Consider the following 27,118-nt stretch of genomic DNA (forward strand, 5'->3'; position numbering starts at 1 on the left):
TTTATCTTTTTCCTCTTTTATTTATTGAATATTTTTTCTCTTTTATTTATCCGAAATACTCCTCCCTTTTAACTAAATTCTTGTTTTATTTAATTTCTTAATTCTTTTTTCTTATGTATTTAATATTGTTCATGCAATTTCATTTCTTATTTATTTCTATCTATTTATCTCTTTCTATCTATTTATTTTTTTCTCTTCAACCTCACTATTGTAATGTGCGCGCCAATATGAGAAAATTGACATATCTCGAGACTTGATTGGATAACGTTGATAATTTTGGGCAGTCTAAAATGTGCTCGGGACAATTATAGTACTACAAAGATCAGTCTATTTAATCACCGAATTTGAAAAGACAAAAATATTGATCTATGTGCCAATTAATAAATGTGGCCTATTATTAGTTTAAAAAAAAAAAAGACCAGACAGAATGGAACAAAAATGTTAATTTGTGTGTCAACACTTTATATATTAAAAAAATTAAATCCTCCAATTTTTAATCTATTTGACTAGGTGCAAAGATTTTATTTTTCTGATCCTTTTATCTTAAATAGTACTCATAATGAATTTTTAGCTTTAAGGTTTTCAACGAACTCCCAAGAGATCCCTAGAACCAAATATGAAAAGTTCGAAAAAATGTTATGTGATTTTCGGTGAAAATTAACGACTTATTAATCTGAGAAAAAATATGTGGTTTTGGATTTCCCTTAAAGGAAGAAAGAACTGATTTTGAAAACATGCATCGGACGAAGATACAGGATGGGCTGCTAGTTATGGAACATGTTTGTGATTGTGGTACGAAGTAATGGGTAAAGGGAAAAAAAATCTAACCGGAAAAAAAGAAAAGGAAATAAAGAGGAAAAAAAAATTCTAACCGGAGGAAAGAAAAAGAATAAAGAGAAAAAAAATCTAAGGAAAAAAAAGAAGCAAACTAGAGACAAAAGAAGGGGAGGGGGGTAATATTGAAAATGGCGTGTGGGGTCAGGGGGGAGTGGGGTGTCAGGGGAGGGGGGAAAAGCAGGTCTCATGAGAAACGGAAAATATCGACGATCGAGTAATTAATGGTAGATTTCCTATGTTTCAAATTCAATCGTCTGATTACTCAAATGGGTTTTACTTTTTTCCTGCTATTTGTTTCAGTTTTGTGATCGCATTATTCAAATGTCGCATGAAATTATTGCACAGCATATGTTGCGTCATTTGACTTGCTCGAGAGTGTTTTAAATTAGGTGTTGAGGCAGGGTGTTTCCAGCTTCGTTTGCTTTCTACTTGGTTTCCGTTTGGGAGCTGAGAAAGTTGCCAGAATTTGGATTTATTCCGAAATTGAGTCTATAGGCCAACCGTCTTTGATGCATTTCAGCTTTGATTTCTGGACATGGTTCCGCAACCAAAGGTCCGCTTTAGCTCTTTGGTTCTTGGAGGTGAGGGGGCACTGTTTCAGTCACTTTGTACATGGATTGCCAAAAGTTAGGTCTGTCTCCATTCCTTCCCGCACATACCTCCAATGATTGGGGATTAGATGGGTTCTGTTATGGTTCTTGTGGTTGTGTATACTGAAGTTGAGGTTTGAAACTTTGACTTTATGTGTTTAGCTCAATCTAGCGGTGGTTTTTGATGTTTGTAACGACCATTTAGGTTTTGGAGTGTTTGGGTTCCATTTTTTGGCTTTGATTGGTTGTTTAATGTCTGTTTGGTGCCTAAAAAATTTGCCATATCAAAATTAAATTCATGATTAGCCCTAATGTTGTTTTTCTGTCTTTAGTATTGGGCTATGATTACCCACCTAGAGTGTACTCTGTAGGTGTGAAAGCATCCACTAGTGTGTGTGTGTGTGTCTGACAAATTTGCCATTTTAAAAATAAAATCTTGATTAGCCTTATTTCATTTTTCTTTGTTTAGAATTGGGCAATGGTTACACTCTTAGAGTGTAACTCCGTATTGTATGAAAGCATCCACTAGTGTGTGTGTGTTGGCAAACATGAGTTGTGCTAGAAGTATTGTTACTTGGATTCGGAATGAAGTTTGGGCTTGACATTCATTGTTGGAGCCTTTTTGAAATCTTCAGCTTTTGGGACAATTAGGGAATTACGTGGTACAGGAGCATTTATGTTTTTCTGTTCCTAGGTTAGCTTCTTAACCGACAATTTTATTTAGGTTCTTTAGACATTGAGCTGCCATTTGTTGTGTCATTCAAATACAACACTTTTGGCGGTCTTTATGCAGACACGGGCAATCTCATCTTCACATTTGTACCACTTATTTTTGTCCACTTAAATATCGGTTGAAAAAGATGGAAGTATCCACTCCAGAACCAAGGATCGAAAACCCAACTGACAGATACCCTCTGCTCGTGGAGCCACAACATAACAATGAACATCCGGGGCACGTTATTGACATCGAAAGAGCTTGTGGTGCTTCATCTAGCTCATGTCATAATGGTTCTTCGCGTGGCTCCAATATGCCTCATCATGATGTTAGAATGTCAAGTACTGTTCCCCTCCCCATTCCTCAATTGCCTCCATCTCCGCCGAATGGATCAAACTCTAGAAGGTCTTCAGTTGCAAGAGGAGGGGAAGGGTCTGGTCGTCATCGTTGGAGCCCATTTAATGTCATCTTGTGGCTTTGGATTCAGCTAGTATTCACTGTAGGCCAAATTATTGCAGCCATTTTTGTTTTGTCTGTATCAATAAAAGAGTACTCGCAAACTCGATTGTTGGCTTGGATTGTGGGTTATGCAGTTGGGAGTGCTGCAAGCCTTCCTGTAATCTACTGGCGTTATCTTCACCAAAACCAAGGTACTGAACTAGCCGCTACTGTTCTATCTCCACCATAATATGTTGCAATTCCTTTTGTTGGAACTTTGAGTTATTACCTACGTATTTCATTGCTATCTCTTTAGCTCGGTCCTCTGAAACGGAAGGTGGTCAGACTACATCTTCAGGTTCTTGGAATGGTCAGACAGTGAGAGTTCCAAATGCTAGGTAACGCTTCTCCCCGTATGTTGCTTATGAGACAGAGAATTCCAAGCTTATAGTACATAGAATGTAAGACTTTATTAGTTTTGAGTCAATGTGGTTTAGTTGCTTGACTGATGAGCTGTTTTGTTCAGTCAGTTGCAGTTTTAAGCAAATCTTGGCTAGTTGGATGTGTTATTCAACTGTTATCCATCAAAAGTTTTTAGCTTATGTTTCATTCTTTGATGCTATAGCTCCTTTGCAGTTTATTGTACGCCGTAACATTGGTGGTTAATTTGTATAACGTTCCAGCTATTGACCACCCATTGGGCTTGACGCGTGGCAAAAAGAAAATGCCAAACTAGTGGGATTCCTTATGCATGTTTCACACATTCTGATGCAATTTCGCATATGCTTGTACTCTTTCCAGCTTTTCTCTGGCTTCCACTGTGCTTTTGTTTGTGTGTTAACATTAGGCTCTGTGCTGCAGCTAAGACTTCAACATTTTTTTTATGCATGCATCTGTGAGTATGAAGAGCCAGACCAAAGTACAATTCAGTTTGAAATATCTTTCATAGGCCATGGGTGTAGACATTTAACGGAACCTTTAAAGAACAAACCTTTACAAATGGGCAACAAGCAGGACAATCCAGATCAATGTCATCCCACCCGCCTCCCAACAAAACATTCACCATCACCCACTTAAAGCGCAAAGCAGACATCCTTAACAAGCCCATGTTACATGAGAAATCATTGGCTTTTAACAGTTTTATGCCTTTTAACTTAAATTGGCCCTGTTTGTTAAACGTTAGTATGTGCTTTGCACAAGGTTTTTCAATGTTTAATATGTTATCTTTTTGGTTTACCAATGAGTTGGTTTCTTCTGAGTAGGCTCAGTGCGATGATGCACCACTTAAAGATGACCTTGGATTGCTTCTTTGCAATATGGTTTGTTGTTGGCAATGTATGGATCTTTGGAGGGCATTCATCATCTTCTGATGCTCCCAATTTGTACAGGTTTCTATTGCTGACCTGCAAAAATATTGTCTTTGCTCACCTTTTGCTTTCCTGGCATACTTACTGATTTCTTTGCAGGTTATGCATAGTGTTCCTTACGATTAGCAGCATTGGGTATGCCATGCCATTCTTTTTATGCTCCATGATTTGCTGCTGTTTGCCTTGTATTGTTTCTATCCTCGGTGTCCGTGATAATTTGATTCAAATGAGAGGGGCTTCTGAAGAAACTATTACTGCTTTGCCAACGCATAAATTCAAATCAAAGAATAAAATGACCCAGAGCAGCGGAGACAGTGCTCCAGGAGTTGTTGATGGTGGGTTTGTGGCAGCCGGTACAGAAAGAGAACGCATAATCTCAGAAGAAGATGCTGTAAGTTCTTGAGTGCTTATTCATAATGTTCATTTTTTCTCAGTTCAAGAATTGACAGAAAGTAGCGTGCCTTGTTTTATGAAGTTTCGAATCAAAACATAGGCTTCTTTTCTTATACAATCCATGCGTCATGTAAGGTTTAGCCAATGTCGTATTCCCATCCTCGGGGTTGGAATTTAGACATTAAGTAAGTTTAGTTTCGCTTGTTGCATTAATCTTCAGTAATTCATGTGCTGGGGTTGTAAAAATATTGAGGTTCTCCCACTGCATTAGGTAACCTGCTTTGTTTCCATCTATGTTACACGGACCCTTCTAAATGTATGGAAGTACTCCTATAGGACACTCCAAACTTGGGAATGGCGCGGATATGTGTTTGATATCCGTACTCAATTGCGTACTTGGATGCTACTATTAATTAGAGGATACATGACAAATAAGAGGCTCATGTTAGCTAGAAAAGAATCATTTTCAACCTTTTATATGGATGGAAAACAGACATTTTCTGTATAATTCCTCTTTATTTCAAGTGCATTTTTGATATACTATCTAAGATATTATTCAATATTATTGTATATAATATAAAATTCAATTGAGTGTTGAGGATGTGTCCCGCTTCACATGTCTAACTTTTGGACTCATAAACCATTATCCTAAAATTTAAGTTTAGGAAGGTTTGGCCCTTGGATGTGTCCGCGTCCGATGTCTGACCTTTGGATTCGTGTCCGGATATCCTGGGATTTAAGTTCAGGAAAAGTTTGATGCTTGGATGAGCATCCGTACTCTAGTTCATGTAACATCTGTTGCCATCTCTACTTTGATTAGTTTTTATATCTTTTGCGGTGTCTTGTTTTGACCAATCGCGAATGCTTTGGAACTTTCAGGTGTGTTGCATATGTTTGGCAAGTTACTCACATAATGATGAGGTGAAAGAATTGCCTTGCTCTCATTTCTTTCATACAAAGTGCATAGATAAATGGCTGAAGATCAATGCATCCTGTCCTCTATGTAAATTCGAGATTGGTGACAGAGGGAATTCATGATCTACTGCTGATTCCAGCCTGAAATGTGAAGTACGAAAGAGTTAAAGTTGTGTGGTACACCAAATGTGATCAGTTTGTGGACTCAACTTGCTCTTTTAATTGTTTACAACTGATTCTTGCCCCAGTTTTTGGGCCGCTGAATCAGGGTTGCATAGTTGAGCAAAATCGAAATTCTTTGTCATGCTTGTATAATAGTAATTTCTTGCTTCTTCAAGATCAAACATTGATAATAGAACACTGAATATGGCTTGCTGTTGTCTGGAATTGATGAATGGATGAAGGCTTGAATAGGGATTAATCCTACATGTTCCTTTTCGGTTAATCAGGCTCGAATGTTTATCAAGAATGAAAAAACTTCTCAAAATTACATGCATTTTGAATGACTAGACCATGAAGGATCACCCATGGGCTACTCTGTAGTTATAAGGAGATTGTTTAGTGGTCAATTTATCTATTCGGAAATATTGTTTGTAATCTTATTTTGTCTTGTAGTTATCTTCTGGTGGAACCTGCTTAAGGGACTGTACTTGAGTTTTCTGAGAAATAGTGAATGAATATTTAGAATTGTTCTTTACAATTGGTGCGGATGCCATTGCCTTCGCTAATATGCGGATTTCTAGGGTTGCCTATGCTCGAATTCCCAAGATTTTTTCTTATTTAGCAACATTCATCCACCGAATCAGTGGCAAAGATATAGTGGGCGACTATTAGTAGGGCCACTGAGTTCGCGTTGCATTTGGGAGTTTGAATAACCTCCTTGTGTTCTTATCTGCATCCGGTTAATCTGTAAAATCGTGCTTCACCAATTTGGTTTGCATTCTCTTACATTCACATATTTTCGTCCTTGAAGCAGTCTTCTTGCAGTGGCACATAACTAGCTATATTCTTGATCGGGCATTGTTTGGACTGCTGAATTTTGTTCAAGATTGTGTTCAATTCTTAAATTCTACCTGGTATCGTTTAGACTGCCATAATTTGTTGAAGATTGTGTTCAGGCTCTTATTATCTTACTGGCCAACTTTTACAGGTATGCTTCTTGCTTATACAGTCATTTTTTGCAGCATCTAAGTTTTACTTCTTATTTATTCCAAGAAAAATGCTTTGTAGCTTGCAAAACCTTATCATATAATCAATAAACATCAACATGACACGACACAAGACCAGTGGCCTACATCTTATTTTATTATTAGGGAGATGAAAGGCAAGAAGTTGTTAAAAGCCATAAACTAACTACTAAAATCTCAGCAGTCGTTTAGCCCATTCATATGCTGAGGACCTTTTGGGAGCTCAAATGAATATCAACGCTACGGACGCCAAACCGATCATCACCAACAAGCTTCCGCTCAATTTTCCCACACCACTGCTACTTGGAGTTGCTTTTGAGTCCAATCTTGAACCGGTCCCACCCGATGATGAAGAAGATGATGTACCCGTTGAAGATGAAGCGGGAGTGGGTTGTGAATTTGTTGCCGAGCTCGTGCTTGAATCTGCACCTGTTTTGAATATCTTCGCATCTGGTGAATCTGGTGAGAGATTGAGCAAAGCTGCAGATTATTAAACAACAGTTAGATTGCTGTAAGTGAAAGGAATCAGGTATTTTCCTATTTGGGTGGCTTTTGTTGTGAAATCCCATGCACAGTAGGGACTCAATCTGTGCATGGGAAAAGATCAAAAAGTCGCTCTGGAATAATGTATAGTATAAATTCGAGAAATTACAGGGGCAATCTGAGACTTTAGCGTCAATGTTGCACGCAGAAGGCATTTCAAGCGCCAAAGTGGTATTGACAGGCAGGCCCATGGACGGGTCAGCGCTCTCCTTGATGAGAACGCACAGGCATTTGGGCTTCGCACTCTTCACTTTCTGGGTGTCCTCACAACACTGCTGTGTCGGCTTCTTGGCGGTGCCGCTCACGAACGGAATGCAAGCTGCCAGGTTGGCCAGCTGATCCGCACAATCCTTCTCGTCTTGCTCGATTGTCGCCGCAGCTACTGCCACCATCAATGCCAAAATGGGTAACATTTTGAGCTTCTTGCTCCTCTCCATTTGTCTTCCTAGAGTTATGTATTGAATTCGAGAGTATATGTACTTGTAGGGAGCACTTTCTCTCCTCTCCCCTAATGTTGTTGTTGCTATATGTTTTTTCTTGTTTTTTAGGGGGTGCTTGTGAAGGGTATATATAGAAAGAGTCAGGTAAGTTAGGTATTTATTTCCTTCCCAATCTCATATAGCGTGCTTTGTCCACTAACATGCTCAACCTAGTGAAGTCAATGTTCTACAAGTTGCTAGGCACTAGTCGGGCAGGGGACCATCTTTGAGGCCTAGTAATTGACGATTAATCGGCGCATGATAATTAATAATCGGCAGTTAATCGGCGCATAGCAATTAGTCGAATCTAGTCGGATAGGCCCCCGCCAGCAATTAATCGCCGATTAATTCCGATTTTTAGAACACTGAGTGAAGTAATGTAATAAAGAAACGCTTATGGCATTTGAAATATATGTTCAAGATAATGACGTGTAAGAATGGTGAAAATGCATGGATATAAGGAACTGTACATGAAACATAGTTTGCCTGTTTTTTGTCCTGGTTGTTACTAATTTGATCATTTAGTCTAGTTTGGGATTCTGTTTAGAACTTTAAGTTCATATTACTATGCATTTTAGGCTAGTCAACAAGCCAAACCCAGAACCTCATTTTTTCGGCTAGTCCTTCTGCCTTTTCATTACCTCAGCGCCCCGGTCTGCTGATGTTGATCTAGTGACCTGCGGCTGAATAGGGAGCTACATAATCCTGGGGTGTCGTATTCGTATAGTAGTTATCAGTACAGTAGTAATCATAAGACTCGAAAATAGGTGTAGGGTAAGACTTTTTATATGAAGAATTAGTCCGACCTTGGATCACATTACATGTAGGACTGCATACGATATTCAAGAATGTGCGCAGATCATTCCAGTGATTTTTTATGCGGTATTAGGCTTCTCAATCTATTTCCGGCTGAGCTCGGAAAACTAATGAGGTTCGAGATATTTTCAAACTTTTGTCACTTATAGAACAGACGACTCTTAAAGTAGCTTTTAACGAGCTGAACACAAGTCGAGGGCTTGTTTGATAACTTTTGTCACTTGCTAGCTCCATTGGGTGTTGTGGAGGATTCAACCAGGATGGATCATCGCTTGCACGTTGGACATTGAAGGAATTGCATTGAATGCAGCATGGGGGAGAAGATAATGGATGTGGTTCTGCATTCAGTAGGAAAGATAACAAATGCTTTGAGAAGTGTAATTTTGCACTTTCCAATGGCAATCCTGAATTCAATTCCTCTCAGGTTTTGCTTCCCCAATACATCAAATTCCTTCCCATTATATTTTGAAGAAATTCTAGTTGGGGTTCTGGTTGTTATTATGCGTTTCATATTTCCTTTCACTGCACTTTCATGAAATCAACTTCTTATCAGGTCTTTCATAAAGTAATGCATCTTTGAGTTTGAAGAAATTCTTAATGATAAAAAAGGAAAGCCAGTTAGCCCCAAGGGTTTAGTTGGTGGGTTTTGGTCGTCACACAATTGACTAGGTTCGATTCTTGGGATCAGGCAAGAAGAAAGTAATTTCTTGTCAATTCCCTAGTCCCGGCGTAGATGGCCCGCCTTTGATGGGGTCGGGAAGGAGATTAGTTGAGGGCACGTAAATTGACCCAAACACCCATGACCATCAAGCATATAGTTTGGATACCCAGTTGGATAAGATGAACAAGCACATATATGGTAACATGAATTTCCGTTTGACCCTAAAAAAAATGGTAACATGATTTCCTCTTCAGGCCCTCATTAATCAAGATTCAAGACCCACTAATAGCAAGGTAGGTAGATCTAATTTGGCCTTCGATGTTAGTGGCTTAACAAGGCTAAATAATAAATATACGTGTTTGCGATGGTAGATGTGGATATAAATCTTAAATTTTAATTTCAGATTCTACTGCAAAATTTAAATTTCAGATTTTAGTAAAATTTGAGACACCTGTTTGTTCCGACAGAGAATATAAGAATTTCATTCGGTTTTCGAGAATTTGTGTTATAGAATTTCAAAAGCTACCCAAATCTAACTTTGAGATTTTAAAAATCTCAAAGATCTATAAAATGAAAATAAAAAAATCTCGCGAACACACACTTCATATGGTGAATATCTACATATAACAAGTGAAAGATTGCAGTTCATGGATAATTGATAATTCATCCTACAGTTTGGATACCCGCACAAGCCTTGCACATTTTGAACAAAAACCTAACTTGCCGTCAAGTTGTCCAATAACTCTCATGGAAAATACAAACTATTACTACCCACGTTCTCAAGAGATTATTCGGTTCGGAAAACAAGAACTAAAAAAATGTATATTGGTTGAAAAAAAAATCAATTGTATTTATGCATTAGCAGGTTCTTTTGATATTTGAAAAAAAAATTGATTTTTTTAAAACAAAAGTGTGTTCTTTTAAATTCTCATTTTGTGGTGGAGCTAGCATTGGATAGGCTCAATGGGGTTACCTGCTGGGTGTGTGTGTGGAGTTTAAGATGAGAGAGGGATTATCCTCGGCTAACAATTTTTCAGTGCCAGATGGGTACCACGTGGTGCCCGCTCGGTATATCCGAGCCGTCTGATGCGATTTTGGACAGCTCGGATTTGGAAAGAGAGGAGGATGAGAAGAGAGAAGATTTCAATCTAAGCTATCCAAAAGTACATCGGATGGCTCGGGAGTGCCAAGCAATGATCACTCCAAGCAATGATATTAGTGAATCCTCGGGGACATTTGAGCTGACGCAAAAAGAAAGTCTCACTCCAAGCAATGATCACTCCACCTTCTCGCTTTAATAACAGAATCATCTCTCTGGGATTTACTGCTTGCCACCTACGCTCCTTTCGGGCCCTCCATCGTCGTGATTTTCTTAATACTAGTGTCACGCGACGTGCTTCGCACGAATCACGAATCGCATGCTCAATAAAATTGTATTATTGTTTTGAACATGTTTACATGGCGAAAATTCAATTTGTGTTTTGCTATTGCTAGATGGATTGTAATTTTGGCACTTTAAAATTGAACGGTGTTGATACACAGAACGACGTCGTTTTGAAGCCCCTCCAATTTTTAGAGTGCTAAAATCAATTTCCTTGCTACATTCATATTGTTTAATAGGATTCCTATTGGAAGAGTAATTTTTGGTTGGGTGTTTGCCAAGAGCAAAATGATACAAGAACAGCACTATAGTGAGAATAAGAGGAAGGCCTAGGCATCTGGATCACAAAATGGGAAAAAAAAAAAAACAACACCAACTTATGTCACGCCAACATCAAGCATCAAGTCTCTCACTCTAGAACTCATCTTCAAAAGTCAAAACTCCCGTTAAAAGAGTCACCACTATACATCCAAAAGGCACATAATTGAGAAAATGCCTAAACCCTAAGGTACCATATGAAAGTGCCAAAATCGTTAAAACCGTATAATAGAAAGTGCACCCAAAACTCCTATGAAAGTGCCTAAACCTAAACCCAAGGGTTCTATGAAAGCGCCTAAACTTAAATCCTAGTGTATCCTAAATCCTAAAATCCTAGAGCACCCTAAAACCCTAGGGTTACCCTAAAAATCTATGGTATCCTAAAACCCTAGAGTGTCCTAGGGCGACACTTCCATTAATGGTAAATGTATTTTGTAAAAAGTGGACCTAGTGGTAATTAAGTATTCTATCTTACCTTAATGGAAAATACTTTTTATTTTATGTACCTAGTGGTAATAATCCCAAGAAAAGATAGACTTCTTCTATACATCTGTCGTCTTTGAAATTATGCACAGCAGTTTTACGAACTTATCCTTGAAACACCTAGTAAATCATTCCTGCAACACAAGCCTACACAACAATAAAAATGATTTAATCAATATCTCGGGGATGGAGAGTCTGTAAAAAATAATAATCTAAATTCTAATTGCCAAAATTAGGTCTAGAAGTCTTACATTTGAGGGTGACAATCATTAAGGCGTCACCATTATCCTCACATTTGTACTAATAACTCTAAAGTAGGGCCAAGCAAAAAAAAACTCCTCTCCGGTGGCCGAGTGGTTAAGAAAAACAAATGTCACCTAAAATTGTACGGACGAAAAACAAACCCAAACATCTGGAATTAGCAGGGTCCTAAACCTCGGTATTCCTCGCCGACTACTCTCTCCAAGATGCTTGGCCAAGGGGACTAATTCCCTACTCGGTGGGCATTACTTGCCGAGTACTCGCTGACTAACGCCGAGTACTCGCTCCAAGGTGCCTGGCCGAGCAAATACCGAGTAGCGAGTTTTAGAACAATGGAACTTACATTTGGTAAACACATCGTGCCACCGAATTTCCACTAATCTAGTAGTATGACTGCTTCAAAACTACATCATTACACAGCTTCTAACCATTAGATTCCAGCAACATAGAGAATACATCATACATGTAATCAAATATTTTGAAATAGGAGTCCAGTGATTGCGACATAAGACTTGGTTTGGTTTAGGAGTCGAGTGTTTAAGTATATGTCCTATCCAATTGTGCATCGATTTCAGCAGCAAATTGTGCTATTGTTATCATCTAAAAAGAAGGTTCCAAATAAAAGCATGGATTAGGGGCACACATGCGGATACAAACACAGAACAACGTAAAAGAGAGGAGGAGGTTCCAAATAAAAAGCATGAATCAGGGGCACACATACGGATACAAACACAGAAACAACGTAAAAGAAGAAGGAAGAAGAAGAAGAAACACCTTGCAAATCGTATACAATCAAACTTGGGGGAAAAAAAACAGACAGCATAAGAAGAGAACAAGAGGAAATAGATAACGAGAACTTGAAGAAGAAGAAGAAACACCCTGCAAATCGTATACAGTCAAACTCGGGAAAAAAAGAAGAAGAGAGAGCATAAGAAGAGAACAAGAGGAAATAGATACCGAGAACTTGGTCTTTAAGATGCAAAATTGCAACTTAACAAAGTGAATGGGTTGATGAAAAGGTTGTACCTTTTTAAGTGTATATGGGTCATCCAGAGAGAGTTGAAATTGAGATGAGGACTTTTTATACACCTTTGTTGTCTTTGAAATTGAAGATGCACAACGGTTTTTCGAAAATATCCTTGAAACACCTAGTAAATCATTCCTGCAACACAAGCCTACACAACAATAAAAATGATTTAATAAATGTCTCGGGATGGAGAGTCTAAGTAAAAAGAAAAAAATCTAAATTCTAATTGCCAGAATTAGGTCTAGAAGTCTTACATCTGAGGGTGAGAATCATTAAGGCATCACCATTATCTTCACATTCATACTAATAACTCTCAAGTAGGGCTGAGCAAAAAAAAACTCCTCTCCGGTGGGCGAGTGGTTAAGAAAAAAAAATGACACATAAAATTATACGGACAAAAATCAAACCCAAACATCCGGAACTTACATTTGGAAAATACATCGTGCCACTGAATTCCCATTAATCTAGCAATATGACTATTATTATAACAACAAACTACATCATTACACATTAGATTCGAACAACGCACACAACATATCAAACATGTAATCAAATAGGGAAAATTTTAAAATACCCCTCAAACTTTGACCTCAATATCCAATAGACACCCAAACTTTGTTAAACTTCAATTTAACACCTAAACTATTATCAATTAGGCCCCTGCCGTCAAATTCGTCAAATTCTCAAGTAGGGCTGAGGAAAAAACAAACTCCACCATAGTAGGAGAGTAGTTAAGAATAAGAAAATGTCACACATAAAGTTGTATAGATAAAAATCAAACCCAAACATTTGGAACTTACATTTGGTAAACACATCGTGCCACTAAATTCCCATTAATCTAGTAGTATGATTACTATTATAGCAAAAAAACTACATCATTACACAGCTTCTAACCATTAGATTCCAGCAACAACATCAATATATGAAACATGTAATCAAATATTCCGAAATAGGACTCTAGAGTTTTAGTATGCGTCCCCTATAAAACTGTGCATTGATTTTAGCACCAAATTCTGCTATTTTTAGCATCTAAATAGGAGGTTTCAAATAAAATGCATGGATCATGGGCACAAATGCGGATACAGACACAGAAACAGTGTAACAAGAACAAGAAGAAAACCAATCTAGAAACTGCTAGCAAACCATACACAATCAAACTCGGCAAAAAAAACAAAAGAAGTCATAAGAGGAGAAGAAGAGGAAGTAGATACCGAGAACTAGGACTTCAAGATGCGAAATTGCAACTTATGCTATTAAGGTTGGTTTCGATTGATCCATAACCTATCCCTTCACTAAGCTAGTGTACAATTCTCCTAAGTGCTTTATCGAGTAAAATTCGATGTAAATGTTAGAAACGAGTAAAAGCAAATAGGTAGATGATAAGGTTGTACCTTTTTCTGTGTATATAGGCCACCCAAAGATCTAGAGAGAGAGAGAGAATTGAATTTGAGATGAGGACTTTTTCTATACCTCTGTCATTTTTGAAATTGAAGATCCATAGTGGTTTTACGAAACACCCAATAAATCATTCCTACAACACAAGCCTACACAACAATAAAAACAATTTAATCAATGTCTTGGGAATGGAGAGTCTAAGCAAAAAGTATCTAATTGCCAGAATCAGGTCTAGAAGTCTTACACTAAGGGTGACATCGTTGAGGCGTCACCATTATCTTCATATTCATACTCATAACTCTCAAGTAGAGCTGAGGAAAAAAATAAACTCCTCCGCGGTAGGCGAGTAGTTAAGAAGAAATTGTCACATAAAATCGTACAAACAAAAATCAAACCCAAATATTCAGAACTTACATTTGGTAAACACACCGTGCCACAGAATTCCCATTAATCTAGTAGTATGACTACTATTATAACAACAAAACTACATCATTAGACAGCTTCTAACCATTAGATTCTAGCAACAAATACTGTCATGACCCAATTTTTATAAATCGATTATATCATGTTTCCTCTTCGCATTTTCTGAGATTTGTGAGTCTTGACCTTTGATTTTGGCGTTGAAGTCCTAGGGTTTGTGTAATTGGTGAGAGAGAGAGAGAGATGGAGAGGGAGAGGGAGAGAAAGAGAGCGCAGCGGTAGGAGAAAAGGAAAGGGATCGGTCTCCTGATCCCAATGGATTATAAGTGTCAAAATTACACTACACACCCATGCACTTAAGCACTCTCTCAAGTCCTGTTATTTAATACTCCTAAGTAGCTAAATTACAACCCCAAGTGGTACCAAAAATAATTAGCAACTAACTTTAAAAATAACTACCCAACGTGCGCCCCCAACACTCGTCCCAAGGTTCACACACCCTATTCTCAATAAAGAAAATGCACACAACTTTACAAACACAAAAAAATATAGAGTGGCTCGAAAATGGACTTATTCACATATTGAAATAATAAAACTAAAAAAAATTCTGTTACGGGTCTCCACAATGTACCCTCCTTAAAGAATTTCGCCCCCGAAATTCTATTTGTACTACAAGATGGAAACAAGTCTTTATAGTTTGAACAGACTTCGGATTCTCACTCCCCAGTGCCTTCTTCGACTCCAAGATGATGCCAAAGTACCTTGACCAAAAGATCGTTCTTCCCCCACAAACTTGTTAGTCTCTAGATTTTTCACTATCGCTCTTCATAAGAAATTTCATCCTCAATCTCAATTTTGACCCAATCAAGTACACATGAAGGATCCGGTTGATACTTTCACAACATGGGTACATGAACTATAGTGAACCTTCGATAGTCGTGATGGTAATGCAAGACGAACCTTACCTCCTACCTCCTCTCAAGCATCTTAAATGAACCAATAAAAAGCAGTAGTAACTTTCCACCCCCCATCAAAATGTCATCGAATCTTTCTATGATGTTACTTTCAAGTGTTGTCTACTTTCGATCAACATAATTCTTTTGGCGACCTAGGTGATAATTAGTCGTTGCCGAAACGTAGCAATCTTTTTGGTGGTCTCTCATACTAAGTTTGGCCCTACGTTGTCGTCCTCCAACAAACTGGTAATCTCCTTGAAAGCTCTCACGTGGTGTCATCCAGATACTTGATTGATAACTATATTTATAGGCAAACTCCACTACGCGCAAGAGATCCTCCCAAAAACTTTAAAAATTTGATACACAAGCTCATAGCACAAAAGTACAACAACAAACACCACAATTCAAACTAAGGGTTTAACGTAACCATATCAGTATGACGCTCAAATGATGTGCAAATTACCATTCAAAGGAGATTTCACGGGTGAGGTTGGGGCCATCAGAATCAATGGATCAAACCAAGGAAATAACGGAAATGAGAACTAAGCTAGATGTTGAACTTGAAGCGCGCCGGCCAGACACACCTCAAATTAAACATCCAAGGTTCGTTGTTTGAAAAGGCGCAGAAGTACACAGAGAGATTACAAGACAACAAACCATTAGAATGAACAAGTTGAAGCTCAAATGAGGTTAAACAATGAACTCTATATACCAAGTTCTAAGAATCCAAAGGTTCATAAATCGAATGAAATAACAAAAATGAGAACTATGCTAAATGTTGAACTTGAAGCGCGCTGGCCAGACACACCTCAAATTAAACATCCAAGCTTCGTTGTATGAAAAGCCGCAAAAGTATAGAGAGATTACAAGACAACAAACCATTAGAATGAACAAGTTGAAGCTCAAATGAGGTTAAACAATGACCTCAATATACCAAGTTCTAAGAATCCAAAGGTTCAGAAAACGATTGAAATAACGGAAATTAGAACTAAGCTAGATGTAGAACTTGAAGCGCACCGGCCGGACACACCTCAAATTAAACATCCAAGCTTCGTTGTCCGAAAAGACGTAAAAGTATAGAGAGATTACAAGACAACAAAACCATTAGAATGAACAAGTTGAAGCTCAAATGAGGTTAAACAATGAACTCAATATACCAAGTTCTAAAAATCCAAAGGTTCAGATTAAGACGCAAAACTAAGGCAAGAACCAAGTGAACCCATCTATTGAACATATCACCTAGCCTGTCAACACGTAGCATCCAGGTACTTTCACACAAGCACAAAGTTAACTTAGACATGTTATTCATTTGCACATAATAAGCACATAATCACATAAAATATTTTATGCTCAAACATGATTTAACGCCCCCATTGAGATCAAGCTTCTTCCCATGGTCCTAAGGAATTCTAACCTAAAGCTCCAAGCACATAGCCCAAAAAACACAAGTAACAATAAGCACGCATCACATCAAACATAGTAAAGAAAGGTGCCCAAATGAGACTAAGTCTCCTCCCACGGTTCCTAGGTATTCAAACCTATAGCTTTGATACCATGTTGTGACTATCCAATTTTTATAAATAGATTATATCATTTTAAGGTCAATAAAAAAGGTATCTTCACCAAATAAATAAAAACAATTTCCTTTCATTCCATTTTATAAGTCTAACCAAAATTAAAAGGATAGCAATAAGTGATCCACTTTCAAATCTTTCAAAGTTTTCAATTCGCCACCAGGCCACGAAAACCCAAAATTGTCCAGTTATCAACTTTGTTGGGATTGATACACAGCCTTCTCTGTGTAGATCATGTTTCCTCTTCGCTTTTTTCCGAGATTCGCGAGTCTTGACCTTTGACTTTGGGGTTGAAGTCCTTGGGTTTGTGTAGTTGGTGAGAGAGAGATGAGAGAGTGAGAAAGCAATAGTAGGAGAAAAAGAAAAGGGATCGGGGTCTCATGATCCCAAGTTTGGATTAGAACTGTCAAAATTACACTACACACCTATGCACTTACTTAGGCACTCTCCTAAGTCCTATTATTTAATACTCCTAAGTAGTTAAATTACAACCCCAAGTGGTACCAAAAATAATTAGCAACTAACTTAAAAATAACTACCCAACGTGGGCCCCCAACACTTGTCCCAAGGTTCGCGCACCCTATTCTCGAGAAAGAAAATGAACATATTACTTTACAAACACATAAAAAAATATAGAGTGGCTCAAAAATGGACTTATTCACATATTGAAATAATAAAAATAAAGAAATGATTCTGTTACGGGTCTCTAGTCTCTACAAACACAATGTATCAAACATGTAATCAAATATTCCAAAATAGGACTCTAGAATTTTAGTATACATCCTATCAAATTGTGCATCGATTTCAACAACAAATTGTGCTATTTTTAGCATCTAAAAAGGAGATTTCAAATAAAATGCATGGATCATGGGCACATATGTGAAAACAGACACAGAAACAGTGTAAGAAGAAGAAGAAGAAGAAGAAGTAGTCCAGAAACGGCTAGCAAACCGTTCACAATCAAACTCGGCAAAAAACAAAAGACATCATAAGAATTGAAGAGGGAGTAGATACCGAGATCTAGGTCTTTAAGATAAAAAATTACAACTTATTCTATGTAGGTTGGTTTATGTTGGTCCATAACCTTTCCCTTCAGTGAGCAAGTGGACAGTTCTCCTAAGTTCGTTATCAAGTAATATTCCATGTTAATGTTTGAAGCAAGCAAAGTAAATGGGCAGATGATAAGGTTGTACCTTTTTCTCTGTATATGGGCCATCCACAGAGAGAGAGAATTGAAATTGAGATGAGAACTTTTTCCATACCTCTATCATTTTTAAATTTGAAATTGAAGATGCATAGTGGTTTTACGAACATATCCTTGAAACACCCAATAAAACACTCCTGCAACACAAGCCTACACAACAATAAAAATGATTTAATCAACGTCTCGGGGATGGAGAGTCTAAGTAAAAAACAAAGATCTAAATTCTAAGTTGCCAGAATCAAATCTAGACGTCTTACGTTTGAGGGTGAGAATCATTACGGTGTCAACATTATCTTCACATTCATACTAATAAACTCTCAAGCAGGGCTGAGGGAAAAAAAAAAAAAAAACCCTCCTCTCCAAAGGACTAGTAGTCAAGAAGAAGAAAATGTCACATAAAATTGTACAGACAAAAATCAAACCCAAAGATCTGAAACTTCAATTTGGTAAACAGATCGTGCCACCGAATCCCCATTAATCTGGTAGTATGACTACTATTATAACAAAAAAACTACATCATTACACATCTTCTAACCATTAGATTCAGCAACAGAATTAGTATATCAAATATGTCATCAAATATTCCAAACTAGGACTCTAGAGTTTTAGAATACGTCCTATCAAATTGTTAGCACTTAGCACATAAACAAGAGGTTTCAAATAAAATGCATGGATCATGGGCACGGGCACATATGTGGAAACAGAAACAGAAACAGTGTAAGAAGAAGAAGAAGAAGACAAGTCCAGAAAAAGCTAGCAAACCGTACACAATCAAACTCAGAAAAAACAAAAGACATCATAAGAATTGAAGAAGAGGAAGTAGATACTGAGATCTAGGTCTTTAAGATCCAAAATTACAACTTATTGTACTCAGGTTGGTTTATGTTGGTCCATAACCTATCCCTTCACTGAGCAACTAAGTTCGTTATCAAGTAACTAGTGTAATGTCTCATGCTTCGCACGTTTCTGTGTGCTCATTGGCATAATTGGTGGTTGGAAAGATACTATACGTATGATATTTGTTCTTGTAGTGATGATAAGTAGAAAAAGAAAAGCATGAAAGTCCAAATTTGTAGTACCTAGTTTCCAAATTCATACAAATACACTAATTCCCACAAAAATGTCCATGGACCCATTTCCTGTCTGTCTTCCGTTGCCTCCAAAAAGTTGCAGCACAAAGACAACAAATATTGAAGGCCTACAATTAAGACATTGTCTGTTTATTGATAGAAGCTGAATCAAGTAACCAACTGAAGATTAGTAACAGTATAATGTCATCACCGCTTTCAATATTATGTGCACTCCTAGTTATCCAAAAAAAATTATGTGCACTCCAGAAGTTATTCGCAACATCTGTTGTAGTACTTTCAACATATGTTCCATACATAATCCCTGATTCTCCAATAGCTGCATTTACACATTGCACACCAAAACAGATATCTGGATTCCAACAAACTTAATCAAAAGTAAAGGCAGCTTTGTGCTATGTCTTCTTAAAACAGCACTTCATCTTCAATACCAAGGGAAATATATATTTGCACTCAAGAACAGAATATCTCCAGGCTTTGGCAAATGTTGATGAACAAATTACAGAGTTGCTAACTAAAACCAGAGCACTAGTCTTTCTAATGCAGATCATTGGCTTGTCTTTGAGGAAGTTACTGATGCCTATTTATGCCTATTTTTCTGAATTTTTTTTAACTCTGGGAATTGCCTAAATGAGAAACAAATGAAAACAGCCTAATGTCAAAGCATGGAAAACTTACCCACATCAATAGTATTGAAGCATGCAAACGGTGAGAGTAAAGTAAAACCTGGATAGTAGCCCCGAAGCCCACAGGACTTGTTCGACCAATTTGTTTGCAGGCCTCTGGAGACTCAATGCCAGATGGAGTCTGGACCAATTTGCGGGTGTTCTGAAATGATAAGGCATCACATGTTTCTTCAGCATCCCAAATGGAAGATGAAATGGATGTCAGATCAGGCGGAAAGCTAGTTTTATTTTGATGTCTATTTATATGAGCAGCAATTGCCGCTTCAAATGAGTCACAGATGAATGGGCCCTGTTGAAGACATTGAGAGCTTCCCGTCAAGGACTCAAGGGTGGATCACTACAGCCAGCAACTACGTCATGGGACACCTCAGCAAGTAAATCCCCAACGCTGATGTTGGTTAGGCTATCAGCCCACTCCCCCGCTGACAATGAAGGACCATTTCTTAACCACTAGTCATCCTAATACATAAAGCAAAGTGATTTCAGAAGCGCAATGAAAAAATGACAAAATTGGATGCAACTGGTTTATGCTGTGACTAAAAAGCTTAAGCTAGTCACAACTAGTTGACATAGTCTTCTCCCATGTAAACCACACTTTGATAATTACATTAGATGATGATTTCCCCAAATGTTTCAGTTCCCTGCCTTCTACTACAAATAGATATCTTCCAAAAGGAGCCATAAGGAACAGATGACCAATTCATATCCAATGTGAAGCTCGCATGTTGTATGAACTTCTAAGAGCATCCACAATGGCATAACCAGCAACATGTGTACAAAGTTAGCAATGTTGGCCTAAAAAATGGCTCACAATGGAATAACCAAACTTAGCAACCTCTTAACCAATAAAATTTGAGCCTTCCAATAACCAAAGTTAGCAATATTGTCTCAAAAACAAAAAATAGTGGGTCCTACTCACAAAGGTTACTTTGTATGCTGTTTGTTGTTTGAAACTCACTCTCCACTTTGGCAAAATGGCGTTGCATTTAACAATGTTAGTCCCTTTATGGATTTTAATAAATTCTCTCCACTTTCACTTATTTTACTAGAATGTCATTCAATGTAAGCCTTTAGATTGAGAGAAGAAAAGGATTTTAATTTTTGGCAACTCATTTTGATTAGGCCATTGTGAGCTCAGGGTTGCTAACTTTAGCCATGAACTAAATGGATAACCAAAAGGTGATGTGGCAACTTTTGATTTTCCAATTTTGGATAGTCCATTGTAGATGCTCTAATTACCCATCATAAGCATTACAAGGCTGATGAATAAGTTTCTCAAGGTCAAATTAAATGGAGCCTAAAGGACATTTAGATGAATGATCAATATCAACAGGAGTCCTGGATAAAGTAGACCACATAAGCAACTTGAGAAAAGAACTTGATGTAGAGTCCAGAATTGATACATAATGAGTCACATGGCTGGTACGAATTTCTTTTATTCAGAAGGTTCCAACATGTTAAAGGAAGAACAAGTACGCGGATACAAAGCGACAGAGCTTAACAAGAAGACCAGCATGACAATATGTTATAGTTCGCAAGTGCTAATGACACTTCAACAGATAGAGGGCATGCTGGATTCATGCTGCCAAAGCATCAACACTCAGTTAAAAATGTGGAATGCATCATGCCTTCGACATATGAGTGCGATTCTAAATAACTTGCAACAATTTACACAAATTCATAGCTCCCAGAGATGCTCAAGCGAGAAACATGGATTCATGCCCATGCCATGATGGCTGTCAGTTTAGCTGATTCATAAGCATGCAGGTAGACGAGGGGAAAAAAATTACCTTATTTCCTTCATCTCTACAAATAACTCCATTGGCAGTCTCCCTTCTGTCCCATGAGACTTGTTGATCTTTATTACAGTGATTGGCAGGTTTCTCAGGCTGACAAGCAAAGGGTGGTGTGGGTACTAGCACTGGGTCTCTACTCTGCTCCTTGGCATCATTAACGTTCTTCATGTTAAGGTCATGAATCATGTCAGATGACATCAAAGGGGCTTGAGATGTGGCTGACACAAGCTCGGAATTGGAAAACCAACCATACCTTTGAAAAGAAACAAATCGGTCATGATAAATTATTACTGTAGACCTTACTTCTAAAGTTAGAAAGAAAGAAACCTTAAGCGGAAAACAGGGGGGCTTCCAATCACTGCATATACATCTGCTGCACAAACAACAGAGTCTTGGGTCCACCTCGGATAACCGACCAGGTTTTCCCTTTGGACATAGAAAGGGAAAAGCATTAGATCTCCAGAAGCTACACTTGAATTTCCCCACTTGCGACTGAGATGATCCAAAACCGATGATATCTTCTTCCGAGTAGTTAACGTGAGCTCCAGATGTGGATTATGATTATCCTGAGAAAAGATTGTGGCCCACCTATTGTGTTAACAATTTGACAATCATTCTACATCAAACTTGTTGGGATAACACCTTCTCAAACTTACCAATTCCAAAGCTCTTCGAGTACCTTCATCAATTGGGAACAACTGGAGCTTAAGTTTAACAACAGAAGCTTGTGTATTACTCTCAGCGAAAGAGTTTGGTGAAGAAGTTGGCAGAGATGGAATGTCTTTCTCAACAGGCTCAAAACACTTTTCCCCTGATAAGTAGATTGGAAAGAACCAGACAGTGTCAAGCAATATATCACAAATCCGTTGAGACATTAACTCCATTCCAAATGTACCTCTGAGAAAAAAACTGTTTAACCTGTTTTCAATTGCAATCCTCACCTAGTGTCGCTTGGCCATGTTCAACCTCTTTATCTGTGGTTGCCTGCTCTAAATGCTCAGCAGCATCAGCAACCAATGAAACACCAGCAATTGCAGCCTTCTCCCATCTCTTGTATGCAGCTGTTGAGACAGTACCTGCTGAACATCGATCAAATACCATTACATAACAGTCAAGGGAAAGAACCCGGATACAATTAAGTTATGAAAAAGGATGAGCTTAATATCAAGCCAATGCAAACCATGACAAACGCTCAAACTTTATCCATATTATCTTTAAGAAAAAAGTTCTACTGACTCGAACAGATCGTTTCCTACTGAGCAACCTTCTAGGCACAGCAAACCCTTTCTAGGTTTAACTTCGCAAACCTTCCCCACACCATCAAATATCTGGGACAATGCTTACAAGTCTAAAGTAGGATTAAGACAGCCATAAAAGTAGCTACTTCAGGTTTCTGAAGCAGTAGATCAGCCTACGTTTATAGTACAGACGCATTTTACATGCCAGCATGTGTCAAACTTTTCTTTATATCCTCCTGTTTATTAGGTAAACAAATGGACAGCGTAAGGATAAAATCATTCTTGTATTTCCATAAAGTGGAGTCGAACAAACAGCAGGAAGAGCACGAAGTTTAAGCACCTACTAAATCCAAAGTTTCCTACCATAGCACAAACCAAAGGATATAAAGTTCAATTTCGACTTCAGACTGTCATCAGTAGACAAAGTGCTTAACAAGGTTAAAATGTGGGTACATTCTGTATCCTTGCGTTCTACATTCATACCTTCAGGGAAAAAAAGTAGGAAACAACAACCACCGAATTCCTAGACTACAATAGAAATTAAGAAATACCTGGTCTCCGCCGCTGCCTAACTGTTTTTGGTGTAAATGAGTCTCCTTTGCAGATGCTGCGGTTGATTCCTACATTAACATTGCACCTTACGGAAGGTCCTTTCAAAGGTCCTATTTGTTTAATATTCTCATTGTCCATAACAACCAATTTAACTGCATGAGTGTCGTCATGTCCTGATGGTTTGCCCTGGTTCGAGATAGTTGTTGGAATTGCGGGAGCACAGTTTTTCCCCCTGAGAAGGCTGCTTCCGTTTACCCTTCTTCCGATCTTTCAACAGTTGGTTCTCCCCTTCATGAAAGATAAAGAAGTCAAAATTACAGAAGTAATAAAGTTTCACATACAGAACATTATTCAAGGAGTACTGATTGCCCAAACTAACCGAGGTCTCTATAAATATCTTGAACCTTCCGTAACCTTTGAGGCTTCAGACGAAGCTTTGAGGCTTTACAGCTATACTTTTCAAGTAAAGACCACCTGTATCGAAGTCGCACAATCTTTAGTTGAAAACCAGATCCAATCATACTTGGAAAATATACTCTAACTAATAACTCATGTTTATCAAACTTCTCTAGTTCTCTAAAAAAATTAACCATCAGCACTTCCTAAAATGTCCATGTATCAAATGCTGCTTACTAATACTAATAGCACCAGTGACAAAAGGCCAAAATTTACAAATAGGCCTACCTAATGTTTGAATTACCATAGAAGTGTTCACATGTCTTAGCTAACAGGTAGCCCTACATGCCTAGATCATACTTGAATGGTCCTTCACCTTTAAAAATGAGATTGCAGATTCAAAGACATAGAAACATGTGCTACCTCAGCTGGTCATCAACCATCTAGGTCGAAAAGCCAATAAAAGAATATAAAACAAAAGCAAATTTAGGGTCACAGGCCGTAAGTTATCGCGCAACTTATTGCTAATAAACTACTAGCCCTCTAGATTCCTAAAAGAAAGCAGAAATTCAAATAAACAGATTTAGTTGCCCTCATGGATTTTCAATCTAACTAGGACAAGACTCCTAGGACATAATCAAGATGGGGAAAACAGTAAAGGTAACAAACGAACAATTAAATTTTAGTCCGACAATCAAGGCAGGATCAACAGAATCGCATCACGACTTTTCTACTCGAAGTAAATAGAGAAACAGATCTTTCTTAAAATGACAACGGTCTTGTTAAGGTGATAATAATGCCAAAATATTTCGCATCTTGATGCACTTCTCAATTGTCCCAAAGCGCTTTTCCAAATACCTACACACTTGTAGACATTTACTGCACTTTCTATAGATCAATAGAGGTTATCCACAAAACCTCGGGCTGTGATTAGCATGACTCAAAAACGGAAAAAATCACTAAATTCACCTGAGACGATGGGGTGCTCCGAATTCCGGCAAAGTCCATAGTAAAGCCATGAATCTTGATCGCCACCGAATTACCTATCAACCTGCCAAATTTCATGCGTTCCTAAGTTCATGCCACTTGAGTCCTACCTTTTCCCAATTTTTCCAACGTCCCTCTCTTAACTCCATGAATTTTCTGGTTTTCAAAACATACAACATCATATTGATAAGTGGCAGAATACAATAGCAGCAATCAGCAATGTGCATCCGCCTAGTTTTATGAAAACTTCACAGGTTGAGCTGAAAGCCATGGAAACCCATTCACTAGATAGAAAAGGGCTTAATCCTACGAATCGGCCTCTTATATATATTAGTTACTTACCTAAGCAAGCAAAATCAGCAACAATAAACGACAATCCCAAAATGCACAGCCATTGTTATGTCAAATGCGGATCTGATCCTTGTAATTAGGATTTAGTTTAGTCGTATTTGTTCCCTCATAAATTTCATTCTTTTTGGTAGTTTTTTTTTTTGTCGATCAATACATTGTGATAGTCTGAAGACTGAGTAGGTGTTTTAACATACATTACATAAGGAACAAAGGCATATGTTGGTAAGCAAAACTAACTTGTGAAGTCAAGAAAATAGAAGCTATAGGAAAACTGACATTTGCCCAGAAAATAATAGTGAATAGGGTACAAGCTGATAAAAACAAGTCCTCAGAGTAAGCAACTGAATGAGAGCAGTTATACAAAAAGAATATTTCATAAGCAATGCAAAAGGAGTTCTTGTACAGCTGGAACAGCTGTAGCAAGTGATTCCAGCACACAAAATTCTGAACTCGTAAGTTGTGTTTCAGTAATGGAAAACAAGGTGCTATGCTTATTTTAAGAGCTGAAAAGGATAGTGACAAGAAAAAAGCATCCTGTTATCTTCATAAAAAGCATCCTGTTGTGCAGAGAACTTCACAACAATACCTTAAGGTTTCAATGTGTGTCAACACCAGAGCTTTTGGCTTGCCCCTCCAAGAAAGCCAATTTTTCAGATTGAAGTTCCAAAATTAATCACGTAAATGGATAGTACACACCATTAAGAAATTTTGAGAATTTGTGGAGAAATATATGGAGGTCAAGAATGCTTTATCCACAAACATCTATGCTAATGTAGAAATAGACTATTTAACATCATGAAAGATTTCAAAACCAATGGACTTCAAATAATAGCAGCATCACAAAGCAAATTAGACATAAACTACATTAAGCAAAGAGGTAGTGCAATACTTCTCCTGGTCCATATTTTTATGCACAGGATGGAATTAGAAAGAATGTAAGTCTGATATATGAAGATAGTATTTTGAATCAATCCTTAATTTAAGTAACGTAATATGTAGGAATCCTATTTTGAACCACCCTTCAAAATATACAGGAAACTCACAAATGGAGTATTGATTAAATAAGTGCGAGACTGTATTCCATTCCCAATGAAAAGGCTTGGTTAGGAATTAACAGAGAATACACAAAGATTGATACAATAAGCAAGAGCTAACGTAATTGCTAATTGCTAAATGCTATTTGTTAGAACAAGATAGATATACTTCTCCTATAGGAGCAACGTGGCATTATTTTGTATAAGAAAGACAAAGGGAAGATAATTGCAATATACTTCACCACCTTTTCACCTTTGTCACATCCAGAACAAGAGCCTGCATTTCACCTTCTAACTTATTTTCTCCCTTCTCACCTGAAACACATATGCAACAAAGAAATGTTATATTGCCATTGAGTTAATTGAAGGGGAAATGATGTATGACAAGATTTTTTTTTGCTAACAAAACACGTCTAGAATGATATAGGAATGAAATTTTTGGAATTTTAAAATGTAATTCTTTTTGTTAATTAGACAATGAACTATAATATTTAAAATGATGGTTCTGATTAAAATGAAGGAAGATAGGAATGTAGTATTACACATAACCTTATTTCTTGTGGTACAATAACAGGCTGTTTGTTAGAAGGATATAGATGTTGGGTATAGGGATAAGTAGGATATAGCAATCTGGGTGTGCTATATTGCTATATCTGGCGTTTGTTTGCATTGAAGATAACTGGGGCTCCCCCACAATCCAAATATTATCCGGGTGAACTTATTACCAAAAACCCCTTCTGGCCCCAACCAACTTATCTTCTCTCTCTTCCATAATCTGAGAGACGGAGAAAGCAAAATCGAGAAAAAGAGAGCAAGAGATGCTCTGTATTTAACATAAGAACAATAAAATTTAACAAAAGGGACTTAAAATCCAAAGTAACAACTATCTCGTGGTATGACCATGAACAACCATTAAAACAAAGAGAGAGAAGGTATTGGTAATTAGGAACGCGTGTGTGTGTGTGTGTGTGAGAGAGAGAGAGAGAGAGAAGAGAGAGAGAGAGAGAGAGAGAGAGAGAGAGAGAGAGAG

The 27,118-nt window shown here is 37.8% G+C and overlaps 2 protein-coding genes and 1 pseudogene across 3 annotated transcripts; 1 reads left to right on the forward strand and 2 right to left on the reverse strand.

The window, feature by feature from the left end:
- Window positions 1-1,023: 1,023 nt before the first annotated feature.
- On the forward strand, window positions 1,024-5,678 carry LOC131301750 (E3 ubiquitin-protein ligase At4g11680-like). 2 transcript variants are annotated; one of them, XM_058328162.1, is made up of 6 exons: window positions 1,024-1,061; window positions 2,221-2,792; window positions 2,897-2,978; window positions 3,843-3,968; window positions 4,047-4,338; window positions 5,220-5,678. In XM_058328162.1, the coding sequence occupies exons 2-6, from the start codon at window positions 2,288-2,290 to the stop codon at window positions 5,376-5,378; spliced, it is 1,164 nt and encodes a 387-aa protein (XP_058184145.1). In that variant the 5' UTR covers window positions 1,024-1,061; window positions 2,221-2,287; the 3' UTR covers window positions 5,379-5,678. The 2 variants fall into 2 exon arrangements, with proteins under 2 accessions (XP_058184145.1, XP_058184138.1); XM_058328155.1 differs by lacking the exon at window positions 1,024-1,061 and adding an exon at window positions 1,078-1,418.
- A 987-nt stretch (window positions 5,679-6,665) lies between these two features.
- Window positions 6,666-7,915, reverse strand: LOC131328178 (non-specific lipid transfer protein GPI-anchored 13-like). The gene is made up of 2 exons (XM_058361211.1): window positions 7,095-7,915; window positions 6,666-6,922 (listed from the first exon to the last, which is right to left on the reverse strand). Exons 1-2 carry the CDS (start codon window positions 7,420-7,422, stop codon window positions 6,666-6,668), a joined length of 585 nt encoding a protein of 194 aa, XP_058217194.1. The 5' UTR covers window positions 7,423-7,915.
- Window positions 7,916-19,268: 11,353 nt separating this feature from the next.
- On the reverse strand, window positions 19,269-27,001 carry LOC131328194 (TSL-kinase interacting protein 1-like; annotated as a pseudogene).
- Window positions 27,002-27,118: the final 117 nt, after the last annotated feature.

The sequence above is a fragment of the Rhododendron vialii genome, chromosome 1a (genome assembly GCF_030253575.1).
Source record: "Rhododendron vialii isolate Sample 1 chromosome 1a, ASM3025357v1".
In the NCBI taxonomy this organism is placed as follows: Eukaryota; Viridiplantae; Streptophyta; class Magnoliopsida; order Ericales; family Ericaceae; genus Rhododendron; species Rhododendron vialii.